The sequence below is a fragment of the Drosophila kikkawai genome, chromosome 3R (genome assembly GCF_030179895.1).
Source record: "Drosophila kikkawai strain 14028-0561.14 chromosome 3R, DkikHiC1v2, whole genome shotgun sequence".
Taxonomy (NCBI): Eukaryota; Metazoa; Arthropoda; class Insecta; order Diptera; family Drosophilidae; genus Drosophila; species Drosophila kikkawai.
In genome coordinates, this window is record NC_091731.1 from 36,511,831 (window position 1) to 36,531,680 (window position 19,850).

Here is a 19,850-nt window from a genome sequence, read left to right on the forward strand (position 1 = left end):
ATTTTTTCCATCGACAATCGCCCTTGGTCATCCTCGCAACGCGTTGGCCATCCATCGATGAGCACATGATATCGCCAGTTGCGCCTGCTAATTATGATTGATGGATGGGTGAGGGTCTGCATTTAGGGTAAGGTTAAGTGAGAAACAGTTCCCAGAATTTAGTTAGTGAAACTACAAGCCAGAAAGTTAAAATTAGAGATAAAAGAAGCTAAACACAAATATTTAAATACAAAATGTTATTGTATAAACTTAAACTACAAATATTTCTGGAAATAATTGAAATATTTGTTAAGTACTTCTCTTTAAAAAGTTATCTCTCCGAATTTCCGGGTAAATTTTCTTATTATTTCGCTCTAGTTTAACAGAAAATAACAGAACTTTTTGAAAAATTAAACTAATTGTCAGCTTTTGCTGCCAAATGATATGCAATATTTGACAGGCCATGTTAATGGGGCAGCGAAAATAATGCTTTCAATTGTTTCTTTTCTTTTTTTTAAGGAAAACTCCTTGGACTTGGCCCGAAACATTGTGGCCACGTTAGTGCGCGGCCCTGTCTCGGACGCTAAAAACAATTAGTATGACAATTTATCATATGCCCGCAGCCCAGATGATTTATGAAGGCCTAAAAACACAACACGTAGCCGACACGTTGCGTACAGCAGTATGTATACGCCGTGGTGTGCCTCTTCTTGTGCTTGTATTTATTTGCCTTTGGGGGTGCGTCACATGTTTGCCCATTTCCTTCCTTCCTGTACCGCCGCCACCGTCGCCTTTGTGCTATGCAATTTCTAGTTAATAAATATTTCCGGCTTCAAACAAACGGAACAACAAATGGTTGGCAGGACACGCCCGGACACAGGACAAGGCTGATACTGCCGGCGACTTCTAGCCGGATATCGCGCAATTAGTTGAGTCAACAATTAAAACTGTTGCCCTTTTTGCATAACGCTCCGAATTTAGCTTCGGCCATTATTAGACTGTGAGTGAGTATGTGCTGGTGGTAGAAATCTATAAATCACTAGCAATTAAAACAGATACGAATGGCCATAGTTTCGGAACATGTATTACGTCATAAGCAATATCTTTTTTGCCATACCAAAGACAGGAAGGACAGTAATCCGAATCCCTTTGCCCTGCACGTCCTGCAGCACAGCACATGCTCATTCTGGCATATTAATTGGCTTTCATTAATTATATTTTGAAAGTGTGTCCGGGACGTGGCTAAAATAGTGTTCCATAATTAATTGATGTGGATAATATTAAGGAAACGTATATAAAGAGTGGTCAATAAATTCTCAGCCAGAGACCAATGGCACAAAGCTCCAGGGTATATCTATCTTCCTTTTTGGAAATTTAAGGAAAGCTTAAAAAGCTCGCAGGAAGTTTGTTGTAAAAGTTCTGAGTTATCCTTGACACAAGCATGGGATGTAAAAGTTTGCATGGAGCTTTGAAAGCTTAGTTAATACACTCAAAAAAATATTCATTCAATTTAAAATTGTTTAGAAATAAATATAAGATTGCTAAAATGGAATTAATGAATCAGTCTAACCCGATTTAACCCATATTACGACCTCCAATAGAACATAAAACATCGAATAAAAATCCTTAAAAAATCCCAATATTAGGATTTTGATTTTGTAACTTCCCACCGCACCAAAAACACTTGTAATCCGTTTTTTCTTAACTTTTATTTACAAAATTAAATTCTCTTTCTGTTCAATTACATGGAAATGACAAAACCGCACCAAAAGACGAAAGCATATGGAACGCCATGGGAACTCATTGAATATGCAATCAAAAATCGGTGTTTGATCTTGTGTAGATATCCATATTCCTATGGTGATCTGAGTGTTCTGGGTGTAACTCTACGGTGTGCTACTCGGGTTTTCTGTGTGTTCGGCTTTGTATCTACAACATCAAAGATCAACTTAACATCCACATAAGATACTCTTGCGTTTATTTTCGTGGTATATAATATATCTGTATCATACATTAATGCATATATAGTTGAATATTCGGTGTATGTATATAATGGTTATGCCACAGTTGCTGCCCGCATCTCTTCGTGTGGTTTTCGATTAATAATTACACATGTATGTACTCATATATGGTTCCGTATATATGTATATATATTTTTTTATATTCATTCCTCGGCACATTATCGATAAACTTTAACAATGCGCTCTATCTCAGTTATTAGACTAGGTAAAACGATCTGTATCTGTATCTGTATCTGTATCTGACGCTACATGCTAGACTCTAGGCTCTCTGCTCACCGTTCAAAGGTTCAGCACTTGTACTTTAACATTTGTTTATGTTTTACCTAACACTCGCTCTGCTTGTGATCCTTGTTCTCATACTGTAAATGTTACTATGTTCTGTTTTTTTTTTTTTTTGGCCCCCGAAAGAAACTGAAAGGAAAACGATGTATGTAAATGCGTTTATCGAAACAAATGCAGAATCCAGCTTGCAACCAAAGAGAAGCGACAAACTTGTTCCGCGTTCTGGGATTAACATTTTATGTTCTTGCTAAGTATCCTTTAAGTAGGTATATTCGTGTATATCAATATATATTTATATTTATGTTATGGAAAACAAAAGACGTAGCTTTAAAATACGTGTAAATACTTTGTTTAGTTTGTATTTTATACTAGATCGATTTAGGAGTCTAACGGCATAGGACGCTGTTAAAGATAGGGTATGTATACATATAGATATTACACATTTACATAGGGTTTTTCCTGGTTTCATTATCATCGTTTTGATTCATTTTTCTAGTTGTTTTTCATTTCATTTGTTTTACATTTAGCCCCTCTTTCATATACCTGCTATACCTGTTTCTCATGGTTCATATTTAGTGGTTTTTCTTTGATATTCACTACAGAGTTTGCTGGGGCAGGCTTTGGTGTTGAGTTTGGGGTATATTCTTCTTCCTCTTCTACTGTGGTAAATGTGCGCTTTGCAATTTCCAGAATTACTCGTAAAAGTTGAAAATTATTTAAATAAATGTTTAACGGCATATGGCACCCTGGGCGCTAGCTCACCAAACTAAGTTAATCAATTACACATAAGTAAAGTGAACTTTCAGTTCCAAAGATTCAACACAAAATACTAAACAGATTAGAAAGTTAAGCTAAGAAAGGAAAAATGCAGGCAAATCATTGGTTTAATCTCAATCAATCCTATTCCAAAATAAAACACAGCCAGCACTTTTATTTGAACCTCACACTAAACTCGTTGATAAAACGCCAAGCTGCCTAATGGACGTCGCTACGCGGATGTTTATCTGGACCTGACCCTCCTCCTGACTCCTCCTTCTGGCTTGCTCTGCCTCCCCTCTCTACTTCATTTTCTTGTCCTCGTGCGCCTTCTTCACAATGGCCAGCTTAGAGTGAGGCGAGGATGGGTGCAGGGTGCGGTAGGGCGCCTCCTTGGTGCCATGGAGCACCAGAGACCATTCCAGCAGACTGCCATGTCGGGTTTGTGGAGAATTAAAGCGAGCCTGGGGGATAAGACATTGGTTAACATTTTATTTATAATAAAGAGCATTTTAATAATACCTCCAATTTCCAGGTGCCCTGCGGATACTCGCCCCAGGAGTGGGTGGTCATGAAGGGCCACTTGGTGAAGCCATCGCGATGGTCATCGTCATTGGCGCGCCTCGATAGGATCATGGATCTGTGAAAGTAATTAATTATGAATTATTTGTAAGCTTTCAATTTCATAAATTAATATTTTAGTAGAATACAAACAAATTTTAGAAAAGGAATAGGCTTTAAAAATAAAATCTTTTGAAACCTTTTTAATTTCAGAAATGAGTAATCTTTTAAACTTAAGAGGCTTCTGTATCAGAATTTATAATTTCTCCACTCACTTGGTGCCCATGGGCGATGTCAGAAACAGTTCCAGATCTCCACGTCGTGAGGCATTCGCCGATATCACCGCCTGGACATGCTCCAAGTAGTTGACCTCCGTGTCAGTGCCCTTGCAGGCATCGGTCTTGATCTCCCAAAACAGCGATCGGCCCATGATGATAGCTCTAAGAATTATTATATAAGGATTTTGTTCCATTTAGAGAGAATCTATTCCCGGTATAAACTCACTGTGGCTGCGTTAGCTCTCCTGCCTCGCAGTGGTAACGCGGAGGCACTGCATGCCATTGCTTGGATAGCGTGACCATGGCTCCCGCGTCCAACACGCCGAATCCGAAGAGGTGATTGAACTCTAGGCCCACGCCGTTCATTGTCCAGTGGAAGCGGTTCTTGGCATCGAACAGAGAGTTGCGCTTCGAAGTCAGCACCGTCAGATGCTGGATGTCGCGCCAAGTCAGCTGAGGACTGCAAAAAATATGCGTGGGTTGGCAATGGATTAGCATAAATTCATAAAGTGTCAAGAAAAATGCAGACGGAAAAATACCAAGGTGAAGAAAATAGAAATATATATTTGAACAACCAACTTTTTGGCAAAAACAAATAAAATAAAAAGAATAAGTTAAAGTAATAAAAGGAAGTTTTGAAATAGTAATACGTTTCACCATTTTCTTCTAGGATTTTCTCTTATTATTTTAAAAGTATATCAATTCCGCTGTGCAAATTGAGTTAGCTTCGTCAGTTTTGGGTACTTACTTGGCCTCCAAGGCCAGGGCAAAGACACCCGCTGCTTCGGGCGCCGCCGCACTAGTGCCCGAGTGGGTGGTCGTGCACTTGCCGTAGAGGTCCGTGGTGGCAACGCCCGTATTGGGGTCCTTGGCACCGTTGCTGAACGTAGACGCCAGCGTGGAGCTGCAGCTCTCGTCGTAGTGAGCATTCTGGCCATCGTTGATGGCGCTGTTGATGGAAATGGTCCACATGGAGGCGGCATAGCCATCGCAGTTGCAGTCGTCCTCCTCGCCGCCATCGCCAGAGGCCCAGACGTAGATGTTGCCCAGGCCATTGCGACCCTGCGGGGGTTGGCAAAGATTAGCAGTAAATTCGGAAATATAGAGGGACTCCTCATACCTCATTGACGCCCTGGACTATCGCCCGCATGGTGGCATTGCGCGGACCATCCACCGTCTTGCCGTCGTCCGTGGGACCCCAGGAGGCGCTGTAGATGTGGATCTTGTGAGGCTCATGGCCCATGGAGTTGGCCTCGATTAGGTCCGTCATGTAGGGCTGATCCAGCATGCGGATGCCTGCGGCGAAAGCGAGGGTAAGTACATATGCATTAAATCTAATGGCGGAAATTATAAATCAATATTTATACGAGCACAAGTCACTTTTACTCGTCGTCGCTTTATGGCAATCGTAAAAATTGCACTGCACTCGTGGCAGTTCGAAATTTTCCCCGATTTTTCACATGATTTTCCCTCCCTGACGGACGATAAAAATGACAGATAACACGACCGGATTTGTGACCACACTTGTTGTCCCCGGACGCCTCTTCCCCGGGGATAGCCCAAGGTTTCCATAGCTTGTCGAGGCTCAATTTACAATGGCGGCACGCGCTCCATGAATTTTTCATTTAAGAAAGGCACATACTCGACGTTTACATAGCTATGTAGCTTGGCGAATTGATTCACCCCCTTTCGGCGGATTACGCTGCGTATGCGTAATGCGATTTATCAGCCCAACAAAACTTTCGAGGTCAGGTCCTCGAAGACGTGTTCGCGCTGCTTAGGTGCGTGCGTGTATACACAGCGTAGGACTCTCATCCCGCCCAAAAGCCACTTACCTGCGATTTTGCTGTCATAAGCAACGCCAACGCCGCAAATTCCATTATCTCTGGCAGCAGCCACTTCGCCGGCACAGCGAGTTCCATGGCTGCAAAATATATAGTAGAAACAGGGGTTACATATTTACGGGAGAATTTGCGGATAAGCAGCTTAATAAAAAGTCCTCTCTCTATCCATTATGCAGTGCATATTAAAAGCTACCAGGCGGAAGGGGAAAGGGGTAAGGAAAATCCCATGTTTCAACACAAAATTGCACTTAAGTTCTCAGTTCACTATACCGCTCTTAATTAGTGAATTCGTAGCGAGGTCAACTCCAAACCTCGCATGATGTAATCCTTACGGCATAAACAAATCAACTTATGTGTACAATAAATACCAGGTGGCTATCAAGGACGTTTCCCTAGAACGCTGGCCAATCAATGGGTTTTCCATTTCCCTCTTGCTTTTTCTTACTTTCCTTTTTCCCTTGCTTTCCCTTACTTTCCCCACTTTCACTTACCTGTTGAACCAGTCGTCGGTGTAACGGGGATACGGAAAGGGATCGTTGCTGCTGAAGTCATAACTGGCCTCGGCATTCTGGAAAAAAATAAAGGAAACCGGAATGAGATTCGGCTACACGTGTGGCAAAGTACGTTTCGATGTTGCCTGCGGGCCAAGTCACCCATAAAAATTATTCAATTCATACTGTAATTTCGGTTGTAACTGGGCTAGGTCCCTGGGCTAGCTGCTCTACCTGCTACGGTTGGTTAAATATGCATGGCAGACACTTTGACAATAATGATGGTGGAAAGTTTTAATGACGAGAAAAGTTGAAGCTTTCAGCTTCAATTTCCTACCAACTTTTTTGTGCACATTAAGGCTTCATCAGTCTTTTGACGAGCTGTTTTGACGCAAAATCGATTGTTTGGAGTATACACAAATATATAATTTAAGTACGCAAAAACAAATAAGGCTAGATTGTGATTTAATATCCTCTGATAGCAATGTTTATTTCTAACTAATAATTTGTTTAAAATCATATGAAATGAAGGAAGCTCTGTTAATATTACAAATCTTATTTATTAATCCATATTGACTTTAGGATATTGATTTCTGCATTTGTAGCCAATGAATTTCAGTAAACCGAAAATTAAATTAAGGCCTTTGGCAATTTCAATGCCATGATACCTGTTTGAATAATTGAACAGGCTTTAACCACCGGCGTAAATAAACTGAATGCTTGCAAATGGGCTTTTCAGACTCACATAATTAAATTTCAGATCCGGATGCATGTAGTCCACGCCTTTTGGGTGCCCGTGGATAAATAAATGAAATAAAAGTGAAAAGTTAATAAAACAGTAGATGGGATTTTTATTTGCCATTCCGGAAATACGTACCATCATCCATAATGGCCGTGGTAACATTTTTGCCGGTGATACCCTGGGCCCAGGCGGCCTGCACATTGAGATCGAGACGCACCTTGCCGCCGTTCTGGCCGGTGTTCTTGAGGTACCACTGCATGGGGAAGTACGGGTCGGTGGGCTCCTCCTCAATCCGGTTGGCCTCGCCCGCCTTCAGGTCGAACTTCATGCCATGGATGGCGGGCACAGCTGGCCGGAGACCTCGCTTAACCCGCTTGAAGCCAGGCTGCTGCACGGCCGTATGTACCTGTGTGAATTTGGGGATAATATTTAATTAATGCCAAGGTTGAAGTGGAACATGGTGTTGTCTTTCGAGAAAATGCTGGTTTTGTATAATAATCGTTGGCTATACTTAATTTAGATATTTATTGTGATTTATCTACTCTATAGTTTTTGTCAGCTCAAAATTTCAAGTAGGTCGTTATCTCTATGAACAACTTGAATCCCATCTGTCACTAAGGCCCTTGTAAGTCCGTTGTATGCGGGTCATTGTTATGCGTGTGTGCCAATCCGAATCGAGAGCAGAGCCCCTCTGAGCTGGGCAAACAGCTGTGAACGGAAAGGAAACGACCTAGTTTGCATGCCAATTTCCATACTGCATGCTCTGTTTGCGCTTTGCATTTTGCATGCTGATTATCGACGATGGCCTAATGGCACGTTCCATGTTACAGGCCGGTGGACAAATGGACGCACATCGAATCGAATCGAAATGCCATCAACGTCAACGGACATTGTGCAGTCAGAAAAACGGACCAATGTCCGGTGTAGACTATTTTTGGTGATGCTTGGCTTGAACTCTAGCATTTGATAGTTGGAAGAAAAGTACTTCTAGGAATTTTATGATGTATTGTTTCCAGCTTTTATAAAAAAAAAATCTAATAAATAGAAATATCCCCTTGCATTCCGTTGCATTGGACACCTTACGTTCGCCTGAACAAACATAACAGCAAGTGTGTCAAGTGGCCAGCTGTACGCAATTTTCCAGCACGACCTTGAGGGCAGTTTCCACGAATGAATGGCTTCTACTCACCGCCGGATGACTCTTGAGGGCTCGTGTGTGCGTCAGACTCCGCCTGGAGCGGGCGTGGGGCAGGGTCCGGTGCTTGAAGTGATACTCGTGTCCATCGGCGCCGACCAGCTGTAAAGATTCCAGAATGCAGAGCAACATTTCATTAGACCCCGTGGCATTTTAATTGAGGAAAACACATTAATTCTGTGCTTGTTTTACGCCTAGAAGCGTGACCCGTAATTGGTCTCTAATTGAGTTTCCCCAGCCCTGTGTCAGAGTGCGTGTGCGTGAGTCCATAATTGTGCTCTAAATTGCCAGTCATAATCATCATCTGAAGGAGCAGATTCCCCCAGCAGTGGCAGCAGCAGCAACTCCAGCATCATCATCATTAGTTGGCTTTGGTAAATTGAGTGCATGGAGCCGGGGGGCCAGGACAGAGCCAGTAATTTTCCGTTTTGGCCTGCTGCAATTTCAGTGAAAGGCATCTCGAGTTTCCCTAACGATACGTGCCAGGCCCCCGGGCCAAACCCACTTTCACTTGGCCGGCTACAGGCTAAAGGCAAGTTGCAAAGGCTTGCCCTTGGGAAAAATTCACTATTTTAGGCATACACAGAGAGAATCTGGCTTACACATGCTAATACTTCTACTAATTATAATTTCAAATATTTCCATTACAATAAAAGTCTTCCTAGTTCATAGTCTCAAGGAAACCTAAGTATATTAACTTTCATTTTATAGTTTCCTTCTATTTTCCCATACTTTCCCTCAGTGTATCTCTTCCTGCAACATGTTGCTCATCTCTTGGCCCTGTCGAAGGCTCAAGTGGCAGCCGGACAGCTGCTGGGCGTCGTTTAACTTTGGCCTTTTGGGCGAACGGAACAACGTCTGGCGTCCTGCATAATTCAGGCTTACATCGTGATTAATTAGCAGCTGTGCGGCGTTGAGTGGCGCTGCTATCAATTCATAATTCGTGCAAATTCGCCTCAATAAAGGCGGCATTAATGGCGCCCTGGGATGACAATAGCCATCAATTTCCGGGCAAACTGAAACCGGACTTTGGAATCTATTTTTAAAACCATCAGCGTCGTCGCTCATTAACCGAACAGACCGCAAAATTATGCAGATGGAGCCAAGGAAGGCTTCACCACGTGGATAATTGCCTAAGCCAAGCGACAAAAGGCTCCTGTCGGAGTTCCGTCAACGTGAGCTTATGCAAAACGCAGCCCACGCAGCCCTTTTAAGGATTCTCTCGCCTGCCGCGCTACATTAAATATGAATAAGGATATTTTGGGCCAGCAAATTGAGGCGCAACGATGGATGCCTTTATGTCGCGGCCGCTGTCTGTAAATTTTCACTTTGGCCGCAAGTAAATAAGGGTCAGCGGACAGGTTGCAAGAGTAATGGAATTTTCTTTGATCAACCAACAAGGTTGAATTCTCAAAGTGTTGAATAATTTTCCAGTAAAATGAAGGAGAAAACCATGCCTTCCTGGCGCCACACAAAGTATTCGCCGAGTTCTTGGTAATTTTTCTATTTGGGAATGTGCACACAAAAATATGAATGAATGTTCAATGAATTTCTGAATTTCTAAACATTTTTCAGATTATATACCCCCTAAAATTACTCAACTCTCCCACTGTCTGACGACAGCGCCAAGTTAATTTCTAATAAATTCAATCCGACTCCCAGCTTTGCCTTTCGATTATGTAAACAAAAATCTCAGCCCTCTAGCGTTTTTGTTCTCCGTGTATTATCTTTCATAAATATTTCGGAAATTGCGCGGAAGAAATTCGGCTTTCATTTACTGGCGGCGTTTCGTCACAAATTGATAAATTCCTCGCCAGCCACGTCAGCCAACCGCCAGCCAGTCAATAGAGGGGCCAGCCCCGCGGCAGTCGGGGGCTAAAAGGACACCACTTGCTGGTTTACTTAGGCGCCAAGTGCCGCGCATAAGTAAGCAGACACAGGACACGAGGAGGCAAAGAGGCAACGCTCGAGGGCCATCAATCCGTTGACTGCTGTCAATCACAGTTCTGTGACAGCCTGACAATGCCAAGAAGGGCAAGGAAATTCAGCTATTTTTATGCGCTGTTAATTTGTGTGTAAATTATCCAATGGGTACTGCAACAGCTGGCCAGCTAGCCTGGGTTCGCCGCCCTAATGGACTTACCAAGTAACAGCGAAAAAACAATGAACGCGAAAGTATGCTATAGATAACGATAGCATTGCGTATACGCACAGTGGGCGCTCTTCAACTCTCAGCACACACAAACAAACGGGAATTAACTAATCTGGCCGAGACCACATGCCGCCAAATTGCTTGCATATTTTTAGATGTACCCCGCATAATTTGCGGATTTTTCTTCATGAAGCCAACATATGGAGCTGGCAGCAGGGAATAAGCGAAAGTAACAGTAAAAACAAAAAGCCAGGGCCACGAATAATAAGAGCAACCAAGCGGGGCGCTCTAATGTAGCAATATAGCTGTCATTGTGTCTGTCCGAGGACGTGTGTGAGTGAGCGAGTGTGTGTGTGGCCGCCATTATAAATATAATGTGTCACAATGGGTGTGATAACGGCAGCCAGTACGGGCTAAAATAAAGTAGGGATAGCAGCAGAAGCCGCACAGAAACAGACACTGCGTCGTGGCAAGTGGCAGCTGTTCGGCCGACTCCCACTTTTGTTTCAGTGTATGTGTGTGAGTTATTTCAAGCTCAACGACGAGGCGCCCACACGCTTTTCGCTAAAAGTTGGCCAAAACCAAAGCCAAAGCCAAAGTTTGTGTGCTGTTCTGTGTGGCCAAAATGTTGTCTATAATTAGTTGACTTGCGCATTTAAAAAGCAAATTTTATTAATGAGCCAAGAGGCAAGAAGCCATTGACATCTTTGCCACTTGTTGCTGGAAACTTTGACGTCCTTATAGGGTGCCAGGACACAGGCCTTGGTCAACAGCTGTTCTGTTACATCACTGGGAATAGATCTCGCCCAGCGCCCTGCCCTGACACGTCATCTTTCATGGCACGTCAGCATCAGAGAATTTATGGTCATCCCTGGAAAGGTGAATAAAAAACCCGCAGAAAATAAAAAGCGAAAATATCAGCAGTAGCAGCTGTGCTGCCCCTCGATAGTGGGACGTAGCCTGGGTATATTTATGCAGCAGATATCTTGCAGTGGCAGTGGCAGTGGCAGTGTCAGCAAAAATAGCACACAACAATGGACGGTCCTCTGTGTGTCCCGAGCACACATTGTGGGCTTTACTTTTTTAATACAGCAGCTCTTTGTTTACCTTAATCGAATTCTTGCAGCAAAAGTTCAACAAGTTTAACAAATCGGCTTTAAATTGCTTTAGACAGGTCAGTTATATGCTGGTATAATATTTGCAATCCTTCAGAGAAATTGCCTGTTATGTTTGACCTCATTTCAAGTTATTTTTGGGCAACTATTTTGGTAGGAAAAATTGTACAGCCCACGCCATAAATTGTTTATGTGCATGCATTAGCATTATTTAGTAAGAAATTGCTGGACGCTGTTTAGATTTTATGCATTGAATGTGTTTTTAAAATCATTTAGCTTTATGCTTCAGTTTTGTTGTGACGTCAAATGACATGATTGGGAAAATAGAAAAGCATTGAAAGTTATTTATACATATAAACATTAACAGATTTAAGTAATTATCAATCAGCAGAATGCAAATTAAAGCTTATAACTGAATCAAAAAAGCATGAATTTCAATTTAATTTAAATTTTAATTTTCGATAAGCTGTTTGTTTGTTTTTTAATTGTTCCTTTCCTGATATCTATACTATAAGCTGCTATTAAATTCGTTTTAAAATATGCTGCTTTTGTTTTTAAATGTATCCCCGTCGCTAGATACACTTCTATCCCTTTATTTTGCATAAACATTAATCTCAATTTCCCCTCCCAATCCATCTTCCAACTAGGAAACAAAGCTTTTTGAAATAAAACTAACCACAATTCAAACAAAAGACATTACGCAATCGTCGCCTTTCATTTATTTTTCGCATATTGAAGGCTGCAAGGGAAAACCATTCATCAATTTGCCCGCTAAGTTAGTCAATGGCCCGGTTTAGTTCTAGCATTAACCGACGTCAGCAGCAGCCGTTTATCAAGGGCAGGTCACCGCACAGTCAGCCAGTTTATCAGTAGCAGCTTTATAGTAGCTGGCCAATTTTCCTACTGGCATAAGCCGTCAATAACTACTGCCATGCACACAATATAGATAGCCGCCGCGTTACAATGTGATAAATGTGTTCACGTTCCGTCGCCTCGCGCAGTGCAGCGGCGTTAATTAGGAAAAATGGCCTCGCCTTCCACCCGCGGCCGTGCAATTAATCAATCAATCAATCAATAACCACTGCAGGCAGGCGCTATAGTGTTTGCATAAATTATCGCAACAAGCGAAAATCACTTGTGCAGGCTGCTGAAATGCCATTCAGGCGATAGCAATCAGATGTGGCTCGGAATGAAAAGTATTTTTCTCCCTCCATCAAGGGGAATGACACTTTTATTCAATTCAAAAAGAACGACAAAAAAACCGAAAACAAATATAAGCCACGTCTGTCTCTTCGGGGCAAAACAATGCAAATAAGCGTGTTTAGATTGACAGCTTGGCGATCCGCACAAATCCAGTCGTCAATAAATGGCATGCAAATTTGCAGAGCCTTAAAATTAGAAGAGCGCGATGGCGGTGGCGTGGCTCCGTGGCAGGTGGCAAATTGGAGAAACGAAATGCAAATGAGTGGGGCTCCTGAATAATTCAGCAGGATGCTGCAAAGACAAACAGCTGCGCACATCGCCACTAATAAGCCTTGATTGAGGCTCTTGGCATGTGCCAGTGCTTGTACCATTTGATTTGCTGGCCAACTGAATGCAAAAGTTGAATAAAAGTTGGTCGACTCAAAAGCAAATTGAATTAGAGTTCATACTGCAGGAAGCTGTGACATTTGCAACCAGTCTCTGTGAAAGTTGCAACTGTCATTTCCGGCATTACACTTAACTTAATCCTGCGTGGGTCCACAGCTCACATTTTAATTGAGTTCTTGGGAACGTACTTGTGTTGAAATGGCTTTCTGTTCTCCGCCATAAGAAAGCTTAAATGAATCGCAAACCCTTTTGCAAGTGGGTCAAATGGAGGGCCATGAAATTGAGCTGAACGCGGCTAAGGCGCTTTTCTATTCGGAGCAGGGCACAGCCAGCTTGGCCCGGCCCCCGCCCCGGGCGCACAACAACATAATTATCTAGCGCACTGTTGACATTGACATGCCAGAGCACCAGAGCGGGCGGCCACTGCGTATGAGCGATTTCTCAAAGCAAACAAACAGAGGAGGCAAGGCGCGACATTTTATGGTCGCAAGAAGAGAGCTCTTTCTCTGCTTTTCTTCGGACCCTCGCCAGATGGCAGTCGGCTAATTAAATTTCAAGATTCTCATCTAATTTTATAAGAATGAAATTTTCTGTTCCCCAACTGACCTTTGGCATTTGCAGGGCGAACTGAACAGGGCAGGACACACGCGAGAGCGAAACGTAATTATGTATTGTGTTTTATTCACACACTCGTTTATCAACTGCAGACGGGGCTGAAAAGTTTTTTAATTATTTATAAAGAGCAAGCGGCACGTTTGGGCTTTGTGTTTGCCTCGGTCTCGGTCTCGGTCGCTCCTCGTTAGGACTCTTTATGGCACTCCAAGTATTTTCCTTTGTGGAGGCCAAAATATTTGACAAAACTTTGGCTCAAGTGTTGATTTATTAAATTGTTTAGCCACAGTGGCAGAATGGCAGCCTGGCAGCCTGGCAGTATAGCAGTATAGCAGCAGCCAGCCAGCCAAGGACATCCAGCTGCCAGGTGGGGAGTGTGCTTTGCGCGACACCTGTCCGACAGAAACACCTGGAGCACGGTCCATTGGTTCCATTATGGGAGCTGATCCACGCTGAGCCAGCCAACTTGTTTACAGCTTGTCTATTTTTAGTGCCTCCCCATGTTTCCCACCTACTGAATATCCCGGCGAAAACACCTAGAAAAAGTTGAACACGAGTCAAGTAGAACTAGTTAAAGCCTGCCACTGGAAGGATGGATGACAAATGACCAACAGTTTTTCTGTATGCGACCCAAAAACTTTCTAATTAGCATTAGGCCCTAATGAAATCCATGCCCCGCTCTTTGTCTGACAATTTATAGTTGACAACACACATTGGGCCAAATGATATGGCCAAGTTGCGTAATACGATATCCTCAAAATGCAAACGAAAAGTTGTCAAATATTTGCCAGATGTTGGGCTTCCGTCCTCGTCTCGTTTTCACATGGGGGAAAGTGAAAAGTTGCCTCGCTTAAGGTGAATGTGCTGCTGAGGGTGAACTTTTCGGTAATTTTATTGAGCCAATGTCAACTTTTTAATTCAAATTTTAGAGTAATCTGACAATGAAAGCCCTGATTTAAATTATATGAAGGGATGAAGTGATGGGTTTGAGGGAAATGTGATTTTTGGTTGCATTATTAACTTAACCTATTAAAATATATTTTTTCCCTGATCTCCTACTATCTGTGCAACTTATTTTTAGCCAACCAAGTCAGTTGCAAGCTGCAGGACTATGTATAAAGCCATGAACATAAACCGCATTTAGTGTGCGTCATAAATAGCATCGTAAATGTGAAATAGCTGTGGAAAGACATCATTCGTGTTTATTCTGAATCACTGTAGTTCATGATGCGGGAATATTTTTAATTCAGCTTTATATGGGTTTCAAAAAGGTTTGACCATTAAATGCTTGGGTAGATTAAGAACGGTTGGCTAACCGCATGGGCAAAACTATAGTATTCAGAGCCAATTGCTGCATTAATAGTCGTAAAACTTCCATCTGTGAGAAATTTCTGTCATCGGGTCCTTGGCAAGAGCAGCCTTTGTCCGGCAAAGGACCATCGAGCTGCTTGCCAAGGCAGGCTAAAAATAAATAAATAATGCGCCTAGACTTGGGCCGCAACAGTGCGTATACGTGATAAGGCATTGTGTGGGTGTGAGTGTCGAGTGTGCAGTATGTGGTGTCCTGTGTGACCTGCGAGTGTGTGTGCTTTGAGAGAGTGTCCTTTGTGTGTCTGCGGTTTTCGGAGAACCTTTTCCCAGGCCCGGCCGAGAATGGCCTGTCCTGGCCTGCCATCTTGAACTCCAGCTGCGTCTCTGTTTGCCCAGTGTGCCGCCTTTGTTTGTCTTGTATTTGCCAACATATGCTAGCCCTGGGTTACAAATGTCCGTGTCTTTAATTTGCAACCATCTGGGCGAGCGGCCACCGAATTTGTAAACTCGTTTTTCATTTGGCATAATAAATGAAAGGAAAACAGCCAGCCAGCGATAAGCAAACGGAGATGAATGTGCCAATGTCAGGCCGCAGAGTCATTGCGACATTTGTCTTTTTCCGAAAAACCCCCAGCCAAATACGGTTTGGTTTGAGCCAAGAACGATTCTCGCCTTAGTGGCAGCAATGCAGGCCAAGTACGAATATTTGCTTGCATTCTAATAAGATCGCATCTCTCTTGCATAATTTATGAGAGCACTATTGCCGAGTAGTAGGAAACTATGAATAGCTGATGAGTGCTGACATTTCCGAGAAGTCGGACAGATGTGGGACAAGCTTCAAGGAAGCAAATACGTAGTCTTATGGCATCAGCAATGAGATGCACGAGAAAAATAAGTGGAAAGTTGACCTTAATCAAGAGAGTTTACTTGGGATATAAGAATTATGTTTATAAAGATCTTTAATTTAATATTAAATTTACTAATAAAATAAAGTACAAGATGCAAAAGCATTTACCTGAAATTAAAGTAGACTAATTAAAGACGTTTCTTTCTACCTAATTAATTCTTCTTAGATCTATTTTCATGCTAAAAGGCCTTACAAAATCAACACATAAAATGTCCAAGCTATTATCTTTTGTGTGGTGTTACATCTTCCTCCTTTGAGTACCCGTAAATGCTCACCTAACAATGTGCTGTGGCTCTTGCAATCACTATTGTTGCTGCTGCTGTTCTTAGGGCTTAAGAGCGCTTTGCAAGCAACAGGGGTAAGCATAAAGGCGGCAGCCTAACGCCTGTTGCCGTTGGCCACGTCAAAAGGAGCCCTGACTTAACGCTTTATGCAAGGATTTGGCTCACAGCCCGACGACAAGCGGCTCAGAGGGGAGGCGGAGGGAATTTACTGCTTACTGACAGGTGAGTTTGTTAGCTTTTAAAGTTATTACACACAGAAACCATTCACACACAGAGTGTGTGCATGTCTGGTCGGCGGGTAAACTTTTAATCACCAAAGACAACGCGCTCTTCGCATTAGGCACGAAAAAGCAGCAGGAACTTTGGAAATTATTCTGGGCAACCAGTGGGCATAAAATTGCAGAGCTGCTCATATCAAACTCCGCCATCTGCGTGGGCGGACGCAAATCCGGCGTGGGCCGCAACGCAGCATATGTATTTACTTGGGCAAGAAATTGACTTTTGCCTTCGCCATCTCCATCTCCACCTCGATCCTTCTGACGGTTTGCCTGGTTCCCCTGGCTCTTATTTAAATTGTCGGCCAGCAATTACAGGAATCGCGATTGAGTTCGAGATTTGTTTAGATTTGCACGGCAATAGCTGACTGAATCGGAATCTAACGTTTTACTGCCGATAAGGTCGTAACATCAAAGGCAATAAAATCTAAACACACACAGAGAGTCCTGCTGCAGATAAGGCGAACATGCGGCGTATACGCAATATCGATTGGGAAAGGGAGCTGAAGCTGAAGTGCCTGTGTGCCCAGTTCCGCCCTCCCGTAGCCCGCACACACGCTCTGTTTGGGATACATTTTGATTTGTATTCGACGATAGCGTTTGACGTAGGAAAAGCAACAGATTTCATGAGTTTTTTGTCGAGTTTTTTTTCGTTGTTTTTCCTTACTGCTACATGTGCCGCAATTTTATTACAAGGGCCACACCCACACATACGCATGATGAGTTTGGGATTTCTGGCAATTATCTAAAAACGAAACCGAGTTCGAGTTCTAGGGTCCAACCGGGGAACCCAGCGGACTGCAATTTGTAATTAAATTTGGGGTCTATTTTTGACAAGCTAAATCAGTTAGCAAGCAGAGGGATTTATTATAAAATCAATAAATAATTAGCCCGAATTACTTGCAAAAAGTAACCCTGCCTGGGATAAAAATAACTGAAATAATTTCTTAGAAAATTGCAACCGTTTTAAACTCATTCAGCCAGCAGCAGAGATTTAATTGGTGTGGATTTTGCGACAACAATTTGCCATTTTCTATCTTCACCAGAAAAACATTCCGACGCAATTAGCAACAATAGAGTTCGCCTGGCACATGACCCCACTCGCATACGTTTACGGATTGGCTTGTGCAACGGGCGAGAGCCGTGTCCATGGCAACTATAGCCTGCAATCAGCTTTGTCGCAGGACGCAGGATGCTGGGGGCCGGTTGAGATTGCGCCATTGCAAACAGCATCGATGTCGCAATAAAGCCAGCAGATAACAAGGACAGCTCCAGCTACCGACTCCCGATGGGCGCCTCAGGTGCCGGACTGGATATCAGCTTACCGAAGCGTAGGAAAGTTAATTTGATTTAGCGCCTGCCTTATCTAGGCTCCTTATTTCCCGATTCCTAGACCTGAATCTCGACTCCTAGTTGTAATTGATGTCCCTAATTAATGGCGCCCGTTCCAGCTCTTGAATTCGCATTAATTCACCAGTCTGCAAATGAGTTATTGACCCAATCTCCGAGACCATGCAACAAGTGCGCGTCATAGCTGTCAGGCTCTGACAGAATTGGGCAATGGTTATGCATTATTTTGACGGATGCCAGGCGCAGTCCCAGTGGGCGGCATAGCGCCGTCTGGATTGCTCAACCCTTCGGGGTGAAGGGATGAAAGTAAAAGTATTTTTATGTGCAATTACTGGAGGTACACGGAGAGAAAATTCAAGATGGTATAATGACATTAAAGTGGACATAATGCTGATATATATTCCATAGAGACAGTTGATAATGAAAACCCTAAACCTCATAGAATTGCAATAAATATACCCTTTTATGACTTTACTTTATATTAGGAGAGATTTCTGAGTATTAATTATCTTGTTTTTTTTACTTTTAAAACACTGTTTAAAAACATCAAGACAAGAATACATAGGAAATCCTCACCAACTAAGACTTAATTATTTGCCCTGTGTAACTAGTTTTTTGCCCTTTTATTTGCCACTCTCTCTCTCTGACCTTGCCCCGAAATGCAATGGCTGTTTATCATGCAATGCGCCTGGCAGTATGCAGCGGAAACCCCGCTCGGCCGTCGGAAGTTGGCCAATGCCAGAGCCGAAAACTTGGGCTCCTGCCCTGGCATTCCAAGCACGCTTCTGCCACGTAAACACGTTCGCCAGTCGAGCAGACACAATTAGCGCTTCGCCTGACAACTGCAGCCTGTCTACCTGCTCCTGCTCCTGTTCCTGCTAACAGCCCAACTTGCGCCCCCTCGAAACGCTGCTAGCAACCTGGCACAGACCACGAGCCGACGGCAATATAATAATTGATTTTTCGCACACAGTCCACTTACCGGGCCTAGGTTGTCGAAGCCGTACTTGTCGGCCACTTGATGGGCGAATCCGTTGTCCACGCCGCGCCGGAAGCGCACCAGGAAGGAGCTGGTGAACACGGATGGACCGCTTAATCCCCCGCCGCCTGCTCCCGCTCCCGCTCCGGCGCTGGCCAGCTGGAGGGGCAGGAACAGGGCCAGAAGCCCGGCGCTCAGCAGACAGCTCCATGCGGCTGCTGCCATGGGTTTCAGAGTGAAGCGAGTCCTTGTCCTCCTGGTGGTGCTGGCTCCTGCGACGATGGGGCAACACTGGCAGCCCAACAAAACAAGAAATCCGGGGGTGGCGGTGCTGGTGGTGGGCTGTCGTCAGTAGGTGTCGAAAGGACGCGCTTCGTCGCACACGCTGGAGTTTTTCTTTTTGATATATATGTCCTTTTTTTCTCTTGAACAGCAATGATCACAGTGGTCCTGAAAAGTGCCTTTGTTGTGGTTTGCGATTTGTTTTCCTTTTTGCCTCTGCCGAGTGTGTGTATTTCGGGCTCCTCTCCAGTGCTTCTTGTTGTTGTGCTCTCCCTTAGCCTCTTTCCACTGGTGGTGGGGGTTGGGGCTTTCGGCCTGCTGGTCGGGATTCTTTGTGCGCTGCCACGAACTTCACTGGGGCGCTGCGCGCTGAGAACTGTTCGTCGCCGGAATCGACGGACGCCATTATGAATGTCCGCCAGGCGCCGCAGCCGAGTCGAAAGCTTGGCCAAGGAAGCTCGCTCGAAAGCTTACAAAGCAATGCCAACCCGCCTGCCACCCACTCAACGCACCCCCGAAGCGTGCCAGCTGCTGTCCCGCTCTCACAGGCAGGGGCGTTATTTGTTTTGACAGAAGGGGATGTCCTATAGAATATATATTTTATTAAGAACCCCTGACTTTTGGTGGAATTTCTTTGCTATAATTAGTTCATTTTTGAGAGAGATTAAATAAATTTTTATACGATTTCTAGTAGGAATTATTCGTAGCTTTTCCAAACCCCTGAAACCCCCTTGACCACGCCTCTGAACAGCCAAAAATTACTGAGCTATGCCAGCTGGGCTTTCGCTTTGGCTTTTCCCACTGACTTAGACTTTCCATCCCGGCTGGCTTGGCTTTTGCAACG

At 43.7% G+C, this 19,850-nt stretch overlaps 1 protein-coding gene across 2 annotated transcripts; it reads right to left on the bottom strand.

Annotated features, from left to right (window-relative positions):
• Positions 1 to 1,676: 1,676 nt before the first annotated feature.
• On the bottom strand, positions 1,677 to 19,502 carry amon (prohormone processing protease amontillado). 2 transcript variants are annotated; one of them, XM_017182251.3, is made up of 12 exons: positions 18,728 to 19,502; positions 8,144 to 8,251; positions 7,090 to 7,360; positions 6,958 to 6,995; positions 6,213 to 6,289; positions 5,713 to 5,801; positions 4,998 to 5,173; positions 4,626 to 4,939; positions 4,104 to 4,337; positions 3,875 to 4,039; positions 3,561 to 3,678; positions 1,677 to 3,502 (listed from the first exon to the last, which is right to left on the bottom strand). In XM_017182251.3, exons 1-12 carry the CDS (start codon positions 18,947 to 18,949, stop codon positions 3,341 to 3,343), a joined length of 1,974 nt encoding a protein of 657 aa, XP_017037740.1. In that variant the 5' UTR covers positions 18,950 to 19,502; the 3' UTR covers positions 1,677 to 3,340. The 2 variants fall into 2 exon arrangements, with proteins under 2 accessions (XP_017037740.1, XP_070143334.1); XM_070287233.1 differs by lacking the exons at positions 6,958 to 6,995; positions 7,090 to 7,360; positions 8,144 to 8,251; positions 18,728 to 19,502 and adding an exon at positions 6,550 to 6,582.
• Positions 19,503 to 19,850: the final 348 nt, after the last annotated feature.

Bases quoted from the DNA above. Each gene is read 5' to 3' on its own strand.
- amon (XM_017182251.3), bottom strand. From the start codon at position 18,949: ATGGCAGCAGCCGCATGGAGCTGTCTGCTGAGCGCCGGGCTTCTGGCC. The intron at 6,996-7,089 runs GTACGTATTTCC...GGCACCCAAAAG, and splicing joins CACGGCCATTATGGATGATG to GCGTGGACTACATGCATCCG. The intron at 4,040-4,103 runs GTGAGTTTATAC...AATAATTCTTAG, and splicing joins GGAGAGCTAACGCAGCCACA to AGCTATCATCATGGGCCGAT.